Source organism: Mixophyes fleayi, chromosome 6 (genome assembly GCF_038048845.1).
Source record: "Mixophyes fleayi isolate aMixFle1 chromosome 6, aMixFle1.hap1, whole genome shotgun sequence".
Classification (NCBI taxonomy): Eukaryota; Metazoa; Chordata; class Amphibia; order Anura; family Limnodynastidae; genus Mixophyes; species Mixophyes fleayi.
This window is the reverse complement of record NC_134407.1, coordinates 204,464,139-204,474,661: the sequence shown is the minus strand read 5'-3', so window position 1 is coordinate 204,474,661 and position 10,523 is coordinate 204,464,139. Positions and strand designations below refer to the sequence as shown.

At 41.2% G+C, this 10,523-nt stretch overlaps 1 protein-coding gene across 3 annotated transcripts; it reads left to right on the top strand.

Moving 5' to 3' along the window:
* The first annotated feature begins 1,451 nt into the window (after positions 1-1,451).
* LOC142095245 (E3 ubiquitin-protein ligase TRIM39-like) lies at positions 1,452-6,868 on the top strand. Of its 3 annotated transcripts, XR_012677766.1 has the most exons (4): positions 1,452-1,533; positions 1,614-1,856; positions 3,129-5,916; positions 6,123-6,868. XR_012677766.1 is itself a non-coding variant. In XM_075178150.1 (3 exons), exon 3 carries the CDS (start codon positions 3,131-3,133, stop codon positions 4,694-4,696), a length of 1,566 nt encoding a protein of 521 aa, XP_075034251.1. In that variant the 5' UTR covers positions 1,452-1,533; positions 1,614-1,856; positions 3,129-3,130; the 3' UTR covers positions 4,697-6,868. The 3 variants fall into 3 exon arrangements, 2 of the variants coding, with proteins under 2 accessions (XP_075034251.1, XP_075034252.1); XM_075178150.1 differs by having other exon boundaries at positions 3,129-6,868; XM_075178151.1 differs by lacking the exon at positions 1,452-1,533 and having other exon boundaries at positions 1,540-1,856; positions 3,129-6,868.
* Positions 6,869-10,523: the final 3,655 nt, after the last annotated feature.

Below are 10,523 nucleotides of genomic sequence, written 5' to 3'. Positions count from 1 at the left end.
TAGGGTCAATTTGTTAGCAGCCAATTAACCTACCAGGATGTTTTTTGAGTGTGGGAGGAAACCAGAGCACCCGGAGGAAACCCACGCAAACACGGGGAGAACATACAAACTCCACACAGATAAGGCCATTGTCAGGAATTGAACTCATGACCCCAGTGCTGAAAGACAGAAGTGTTAACCACTTAGCCACCGTGCTGCCCTACTTGTTTTCTACCGTATCTCTTGCTCCAGCTACAGGGTTAGTCTAAGTCCTGAGTACTAGTGATGGCAGTCTCGTGTGCATGCTATAACATGTGTTTGCAATCAGGAGCAACTGTAAAAATGTATTTTATACTCAGTAGACATTAAGATCATCCTAATAAATTTTTATGGAAAAATAAAAAAAATGTTTTATCATTAATGCTTATATTATTTTATATTATTAACAGGTGACATTAATTGAATAGTTTTTTTTTCCTTCCGCTTTTTTTTTTTTACAAATTTATATTTCACATAGGTATTGGACGTGTCCTGCAGTGTGCTGTGTAGTAGAGCTGAGCAGACCTACACCCAAATTCATCAGCGCATGTATCTTCAGATCCACTACATGTTGATTTCGGATGTGTGTATAACCGAATTTCCGTGTGTTTTAAAGTAAACGCACATTGTGTTCAGTATGTCTTGAGAAATCAGACCTTTAGCACTAGATTTACTAAACTGCGGGTTTGGTAAAAGGGGAGATGTTGCCCATAGCAACCAATCAGATTCTAGTTATCATTTATTTAGTGCATTCTACAAAATGACAGCTAGAATCTGATTGGTTACTATAGGCAATATCTCCACTTTTTCAAACCTGCAGTTTAGTAAATATACCCCTTAGTGCAGTTGTAAAGAGTCTGTCACAGCGACACAGCGTTCTACAGCTTTAACGCTATGGGGACATCCGTGCGCGTACATGATCACATGTGCGCGCACGGATTTTCAATTGGACAGTGGTGTCATTATGCACCTCGCATCTTCATATGTTGTATTACAGAGGACATTCAGCAGTTGCTACAAAACACTTTGTGACATTTGTGTTCTTCCCTGGTCAAGGTAAACCGGCCTCCTTCCCTTCCTTGGGTTTTTTCCCTTTTTCGAGGAGTGGATTCCTATCAGTTAAATTCTGGAAAATCTAACCTATGGACCGTGTGCTGCATGTGTTCTATGCATGTGACTACTCCCTGACTTCAGCATATATCAGGAGGCTTGCTACCTAACCTACCAGCCATTGCTTAGCAGCAATCCTGTTTAACCAGAACAAATCTAGTTTACAGGTTGTAGGTTCCAGCAAACTCATGTTAACTGCCTTGAAAGGATTCCTGTGTGGTGAGTATTGTATGAAATGAACACACTCAGCACTAGAGGGGAGAGGGAGGCGTTCCCTCACTCAGCTCATCTCGCTCAGACTGCAGGTCAGGAGGAAGTGACGGACCCAGTATACTGTTCCTTTTTTTATACATTACAGCAACGCCATATTGACAGACACCGTTAGAGGGAAACTTGCTGCATCCTGTAAGTAGTTAGATACCACTGGTTCTGCTATAGTATCTGAGAAAGACAACACATTTCCTAAGTCTGTTTGTCTTCTGCAGCTATTACACACACACTGACCTACTCCATCTGTCTGAGCCTTGACACAGATCCTGTAACACTGAGGTGTGGACACAACTTCTGCCGGGTCTGTATTGATCGTGTGCTGGACACACAGGAGGGGTCTGGAGTTTATTCTGACTGCAGAGAACAATTCTGGGAATCTCCTGCATTATACAGAAACACAAGTCACTGTAACACAGCAGTGTGATTCCTCCACCAAACATCAACAGGAACACAAACAGGTAAAAACTACTTTCACGTTGCACCAAGTAACACAAGATTTGTGAATACAAGTATTGATGCACTATTACAAACTATTGTGCAAACCACAAGATATAAAATGCAACATATAACAGTAACAAGGACATAGAACTAATTACTTTAATGTATTGACTAGTGTATGTCTTGCTGCAGAATTTACTAAATGCATTGTGTTACTAGCTCATACTTGCCAACTCTCCCGGAATGTCCGGGAGACTCCCGAAATCCGGGTCGGTCTCCCGGACTCCCAGGAGAGCAGGCAAGTCTCCCGCATACCGCAATTCCCTGGCCAGAATAACACGATTTGCGGTGAATCGCGTTATTTTGTCCCTGCCCCCCGGCGACAAAACATCATTTTCGTCAGGGGGACGGGGCCAAAATGCAGCTATTGACCGCGCCCGCCCCTCCCGCTCTCTAGTTACGCCCCTCTCCCAGACTGCACTGCCTGAAAGTAGACAAGTATGTACTAGCTTGACTCCATGGTTCTCGGCAATGTATTGATATCATCATACTGAGATGTGCATTTTTATTTTGTTGCTATGTTGTGAAACTACAATTCCCAGCATATCTTGCCAGCTATTGGCTGTCTATCTACTGGCAAAGCATGCTGGGACCTGTAGTTTCATAACACCTGGAGAGCCACAGGTTGGCCTGGCCTGCTTTAGAGGTTCCTACATGTGAAATGCATCAAACGAAGTTCTTTATTAACGAACACCAAAATTCTAGTAACATTTACCTCCCCTCTAACCATTGCCTCATCTTATATCAGTATTTGAGTAAACCTCTGTTTTTCTTGATACAACCCTTGCAAAGAGCTGGCCGCTATCTCCCAATCACACTTGCAAGCTCCAGCTTCATGCAACACTATCTCACTTACGCCAAGGAGCAGCTTCTGTTATGAATAAAGTATTTGTCAGCTCTTGCCTTTACCAGTGTGACTGTATGTATCTAGCACAATTAAAATATTAGGTATTGGTTCAAATTGCGATCAAAACATTTAGGTTGTACACACGATTTTAACATCACTGCAGTGTTGTTTAAATAATAGATGTAAGAGTAGGTCTTGCACAAACTGGGGACCCTTGACGTTTGGTTGCAAGCTTAAAAGTTTTGAATATAATATGAACCAATACCTCATATTTCTATTGTGCTGGATATACACTGATTCACAGCAAAATAGAGAAAAATGTTGTGAGTATTCTGAGGAAGCAAAAAAAAAATCTTTCACTTTCGTTTTTTGTTTCTGACCTCAGCGATGGCGTCTGCTGATCTGAGAGACGAGCTGAACTGCTCCATCTGTCTGAACATTTATACAGATCCTGTAACACTGAGATGTGGACACAACTTCTGCCGGGTCTGTATTGATCTTGTGCTGAATACACAGCAGAGATTTGGAGTTTACACTTGTCCTGACTGCAGAGAAGGTTTCCAGGAACGTCCAGTATTGAGGAAGAACACCACTCTGTGTAACATAGCCGAGTGTTTCCTTTCAACTCACCCAGAACAGGAGGAGACTCTAATATTCTGTACAAACTGTATTCACTCTCCTGTACCTGCTGTTAAGACATGCCTAATGTGTGAAGCTTCTCTGTGTGATAATCACCTGAGAGTACACAGCAAGTCAGAGGAACATGTCCTAGTTGAACCCACCACTGCCCTGGGAAACAGAAAATGCCCCGTCCACAAGAAGATACTGGAGTATTACTGTACAGAAGATGCTACCTATATTTGTGTGTCCTGTAGGCTGGATGGAGAACACAGAGCACACAAGGTAACACTGGTGAAGGATGCTTCTGATAAGAAAAAGAAGAAACTGAGAAATGTTCTGGAGAAACTGACCTCAAAGAGTGAGGAGATTGAGAAAGGACTCCAAAGTCTGCAGGAATGCAGGAGAGAAGTGCAAGAAAAGGCAGCTGGTGAAAGTAAGAGAGTGACTGCCCTGTTTACCGACATCAGGAAAAGGCTGGAAGACGTAGAGAAAAGAGTCCTCAATGAGATATCTCGGCAGGAAAATCAAATTTCCCTCTCAGTTTGTCAACTTATTAAGAAGGTGGAAATGCAGAAGGAGGAGCTGTCTAGGAAGATGTATCACATTGAGAAGCTCTGTAACATGACTGATCCATTGATTGTCTTACAGGAATCAGACACTTGTGACTTGTGTGATATGGATTATGGAGAGAATGAGGACAAACGTGATACAAAAGTTCATGATGTGGGTGATCTGGATCAGGGTCTGATCTCAGAAACATTACACACAGGTTTATCTGATTTTGTTACTTGGCTCAAAAGAAAACCAAATATGCAGGAAGCTCAAGATATATTATTAGATATGAACACGGCTTGTGAGGACATAGATATATCAGGTGACTTAAAAGCTATATCTCGATCAGAAATAAAGCAGTATCACCCTGAGAGATTTCAGTACTATCCACAGGTATTAAGCAGCAACAGTTTCTCTGCAGGACGACATAACTGGGAAGTAGAGACCAGTGAATCAGGTAACTGGAAGATAGGGATGTGTTATCCCAGTGTAGACAGGAGTGGAGATCTTTCGTATTTTGGAGATAATAACAAGTCCTGGTGTTTGCGGAGGTATAATAATAATCAGTATTCAGTGGTACATGACAGTAAGGAAATCCAATTAACTCACAAGTTTTCCTGTCAAAGATTGAGAATATATCTGGATTACGAGGCCGGGCAGTTGTCCTTTTATGAGCTGTGTGATCCGATCAGACACTTACACACCTTCACTGCCACCTTCACCGAGCCCCTTCATGCTGCATTCTGTGTATGGGACGATTGGGTGAGAATACTACAGTAGTAATACTGAATAGCATATAACAAAGACCATTCCATCACAGTGTAGAGTAGGATCAAAGTCCAGTTGACCTGAATTGGTCAGAACGTCATTCTTTATTTCCCTTAAAGGGATTATATCACTGTTTTGACAAAATCTTTAGCTTGCAGATATACTCCCACTGATCATAGTACGATTAGCCCTTAAAAAAAAATGAAGTAAAATCATTTGTTACTGTCTTTACTATTGTCTACAGCTAATTCAAATAACTGGTCAAATGGTATCTAGAAGCAACATTGACTTATGTAGGCTAGATGGTGGTCCAGCATGCAGCTCTGAATATTTTCTTGCATTGCGTACACGTTCAGTGCTTGCTTGGTCACTTCAGCTTGTCTACCATGTAAGATGTCTATTATTATGGTCCCTGGTGCCTGGATTGTGTTTCTGAAAATATAACTACATTTCTTAAAAATAATACGATAAAATGTGGGCATTTTTTAATAAGTAAATAGCAAAGTTAAATTGTATTTAATGAAATCCTCGGAGTTGGCGAGTTCTGAAGCAGAATAGGGCACCTTAGTGTTACCTACAGGCAGTAGAGGCAGCCAGTGGGGGGCTGTAACTTTGGTATCATTTTATGAATTAGTTTGTGCAGCCATTGTCTCAGTGCAGATAATGATTAATTGAGAGCAACAACCATTTTATATGGTTTTTTTTTCATATATTTCAGTTGTAGTCAGCATATCGTTACTGACTACCCCCACAAGACTTACGCCAACATCAGGGTTCCAAAGGGATGCTTCCCGTTCTTCACCAATGATGACTACTCTTCACACCGACTTCAGCCAATGGTGATGAAGAAGGCGGCTGCACTTGATGACGTCATTGACCATGCCGACACGGTTAGCGTTGTTCTTAAGGGGGCAATGTAAATATGCACCCATGTACAATGTAGTTTACAAAAGGCTTCTACATTGTACATGGCTGCATACTTACATTACCCCCTTAACAACAGCGATAATCGCGTTGGCATGCTCAATAACGTCATCAAGTGCAGCTGCCTTCTTACTTCATCGTCATTGGCTGAAGTCGGTGTGAAGAGGAGCCCTCAGCGGTGAAGGTCGGGAAGCAGCCCCTTGGAATCTTCAGTTTGGGTAAGTCTTGTCGGGGTTCTCGGCATGGATATTCCGTACCCCACCCATATATTTTACTAAATTTGTTGTGGTCAAAATATGGGCTCCATGGTACTTTCAAAATAATGCAGTAAATACTGAAAATTTGACTTGCTCAATATTTTTGAAAGTGCCCATCGTTGAACAGCTGAGTTTTCAGCAAATGCAACAGATTGAGAAACTGAAGGAGGTAGTGTGCTCCAGAAAAGAGGAACAGCTCTAGAGAAGTTCTGTAAGTGCATGAGAGAGGAGGTACCACGAGAGGAGCTAAATAACAGGTTCTTAAATCAGTGTACATCTATGAGAATAGTTTAAGATGAGGTTGCATATTTAGGGTGGGTATACTTTCTTAGGTTTTTTACCTTGGTCCTGGGAGGTATGAAGAGAAGAGTTCAGCATAATTTGATTTCAAGGTCAGGTCTGCTCAATGTTCACTGAGGTGGGTGCAGCTTGATGACACCATATGTGGTTGGGTAAGGCTTATAATGGCATGAACATGCCCCCCCCCTCCCCTTTAGGCAGGTAGGTGCCCTTCTGGGAGAATGAATTGGTCTCCCCAGGAGGTCACACCCCAATCTGGAAGTCCCCCAGGAGAGTAGGCAAGTAGGAGATGAGGATCGGGCAAAATCAATGTGGTTCAATCAGCACCCATAGCTGTGGAAAATTGAGACTACAATGCTATATTAAACCAAATAAAGGAAACTGAACCAAAACCTGGTGTCTCATGTTAAAAGTTATTTAATCACTGTACAAATTGTGTACATGAGTACGAGAGCCATTTTGCAATGTAATATGCTCAATTATACAGTCACAACTGCACTTGAGTCACTCACCCTGGGGCTATATTTAACGGAGCCCAACACTAATGCAATTAAAAAAAAACAAAACAGAAATGTGACACAAATAGATAGAGACAGTCCTGGCTTCTCAGAACTCCAGTATTACAGAACTAAGGCTTGAAGGGGAAGTATTTTATTAGAGGAACGTACATGTTGAAATTAATAAATAAAATTTACCCAAATAACCGAGGTTAAGTTTTTACTTTTTTCACAAAACAAATTTAAATTCTGGATTAAAACTCCCCCCCATAGTATTCCAATTAGTGGTCAGAGACCCAATTGCTTTGTCTTTGGTTAGGAATAATCAGATATTCACACTTTACAGTGTCTGTCTGCATAAGTAGTGCAACTCTCAGTGTCTTTACAGGTGGTTTAAATCACAATCGTCCCATCTGCTCCCACAACTGAGATTGTAACCTTAGAACTTCATTACGATGAATTCCATTGTACTAAACACCCGCTCATCTGCTGCTGACACTGAAGTTGTAATGGCGCTTTTAAAGCGGAAATACCCGGACCCCACATCATGTATAATGGAATACAGGCGTGCAGTCTGAGTATTGCTGATTTAAAAACACCATTGTCACTGTGTCTATAGTAAATGACGTAATTTGCTACTGTAGCTGTTTAGCCCATTCGCATTTTACACTGGACGATTATTTAAAGCTTTGGAAAAACTTCATGTCTGTTATATGGTAAGTAGTGATTTTATTATTGTCGGACCCATCGTTATTCTCCCGTTGTTTTAAACTATGTCAGTTTTTACATCGCCATTCTCCCATACTCCACCCCAAAAAAACACATCATACACCCCTCCAGACTGTTATAACTCTGAAGATGTTTTAACACTGCCATCTGCTGGTGTAAATATAGAGCACACCGACTACTTCTGCAATGTAATTTTAACTGGCTGTTACATTGAGGCATTCTAATCATTAATGGTCGGTAACTTTATACACTGACCTATATATTTCTTGAAGGAGAAGTGACAGTTGGAAGTGGTTGGTGGTTGTCGGGGGTGACAGTGGGAAGTTTTTAACACAAGTAGCTTGATGAAGGATGTGGCGGTGAAGATGAAGGATGAGGTGATGGAGAAGAATGACGAGGTGGTGACATGTGGACAAAACCACGTTAAAAAAGGGTGCTTACGTCGGGAAGTAACGCTCTTCCCCTGAGGAGGCCTGGGCTAGGCCCAAATGCATGACCAGAACCTTTTTAACACCTTAAGTAGCTTGATTTGACTAGAATGCATGAGTATCATGCACGGGTTAACTTGTTATAGATATAAGGAGCAACTGCTCTCAGCTGGCCAGAACTCAACCTCACTAATGGTTCGGATCTTCAGATATTTCAAGACCCAGAAACGAAGGGACCTTGCTTATACAACAAAAATGCTGTGCTCATAAAAGCCGCAAGAAATCGGCCTTTCTGTTCCATCTTTTAGTCATATATGAATGTCAGTCATTCAGTCTCCAGGATCAAAAACCAGATCAAGGTCTCTGTCAATCCTTGGACTCACTCGAACATCCTCATCTCCAACGGACACCTCAAGACCCGCTGCTCCGAAGCAGAGCTGGTCCCGTAGCTGACGGGAGTTCTTTATAGTCCACATGCCTACTATTTTTTACTCGCACTATCTTTAAGTCAGTTTACCTGCCTTTACTAGGCGGCTTGTGGTCATTTCTTCTTTGGTCTATACCCTCCATGAACCTGTTCATCATTCCGACCCTCCGATACTCGTTTCAGTACTACTTCACCTTTGAGGGATTGCATTAAAAAGTCTACTTATAAGATATTATATGCTGTTGTTTCTTAACATCTCATTTTGATGTGAGGACTAGATTCACCATTTGTTGATAAATAGCTCCAGCTTTAGTTATCCCCTGCCCACAAATAGCATTCTGCCTTCTTATTTCAATGTTTATTCGCTGATTTTTAGTTGAAGGGAACTGGTTGTACCTTAGTTAGAATAGTATGCCACTGAACTAAATTACTTGAGCTGAACTTGCTTAATGGTTTTTGTAATAGTTGCAAGAAATTTATTTTTCTGGAAGAGGATTTGTGCTAAATCTTTCCTCACGCCTCGCATGTGGTCATACTTGCTACTCATCATTCCGTTAATTTAAATAAAACATATATATATATCGATTGCTCTCAAGACCAGATCGAGGCTGAGCGTCATTGTGACGTCGTCGGATCTCGTGGCTCGGTTCTCGCGATACTTCAAGATAATAAATACCTGCCTCCACAGCAATCCATCGCAATTTGACAGAGGGAGAGAGAGCAGGGTGTAGTCACAGGCTGATTAGAGCAGGGACAGAGAATACAATATTCTTATTCCAATTGCTGTAACAAAAAAAAAAAGCCCAGACTATGCAGACTTCTGCTCATCAAATTGTGACGACACTGAATGCACTATTACACAGGTTACACCCCTTGCAATTGTTCGCATCTTAATGTGTTCGTTCATACGTTTGTTTGCTGTGGTCCATTTTATACAACTATATATGTTGTCATCATCTATTGCCAGGAATCTCCTGTCTTTGTTCTCACTACTCTCCACTTACCCCCAAGTACTCAGGATGTACTGTTTTAATAAATTTGGAAGACATTCCCTGCCAGACAATCTTCTCACAATTGGTTCTTCGTATATAGATCCACAAGGCCAGTTTATTATATTGACAGGTTCCACCGCTCACACACAGGGGCCTTAATATGCCATACCTGTAACTATTTCTTACCCAATATCATAAACCTCTCATCTAGACAAACAGCAGAATGAATTTCTTTCTGCACTTATTACTTCTGGCACACTGCCCCCTAGTGGGGGAGCAAGAGAAAGTATATTACATATTATGAAAAAGATCTGTAGTGTACTTTTTTTGTAAAAAAAAAAAATCCCCAAAATTTATGCCCTTGCTTATCTTGGTTCTTAGAAATTAATACATTTGCTGGATAGCTGTCAAATTTAGATTATCAAATCTAAATCACAAGCTAGGAAGTGGTCAGCCTCTCTCGCTGAGGGCTTTTGTGACCTTCCCAGAAACGTGTCTAGCAGATGGATTGAAACTGGACTATGCGAGGGGTGGACACAACAGGGAATGGGTGTTATTTAATCTGCTTAGGATTCTATTCACAGATGTATCATCTCAAATATATGTGACCCAACCATATTTGGCATTGGAAGCGGGTTAAGATAGTCGTTCAGCTCCACCACCGGTTTCCTGTGGTGGAGCTGTACCTCCTCTTGTCTTCAGAGACAAAGGATTGTTTGAATATTTGACAAGTAATAGATTCTGTACAGTTTTTGCGCAGCGATTTTTACGAAATTCCAGGCAACAGCGTCTGTCCCAGGAAACCTTCAGATCATTTTAATAAAGAGGACATGAAATGCTGGCTCATCCTTGCTATACTGCTCCCTGCCAAGCTGATCATCGTTGCTGGATGTCCCGTTTCTCAGGGGTTGCCCTGGCTTGAAGGTGAATTCATTGAAGAAAAATAAAGACAGCTATGCAGTATGTTGACAAGGATTATTGTATATTTAAAGGGAAACACCCTTTTAGCTTTTGAAATACACCATTTGAAAACAGAAGGACACTATCAGAAGTCCCGTAGGAATTACATATAATGTAAATAAAAAAATAATTTTGCAATTATTTCACACACATTAATTAACAACAACAAAAAAAGCAAAGCAGTAACCAATTTATAGTCTTTATTGCGTTTACTGGTGGGCAAGATGCCTCATGCTGTTAGATTCAGGACCTTCATATAACGTATATGAAGTGTTTTGGAACAATAAACCAGTGATTGCTACTTATTTGGGAAACTGGTTTGCAG

Bases quoted from the DNA above. Each gene is read 5' to 3' on its own strand.
- LOC142095245 (XM_075178150.1), top strand. From the start codon at position 3,131: ATGGCGTCTGCTGATCTGAGAGACGAGCTGAACTGCTCCATCTGTCTG.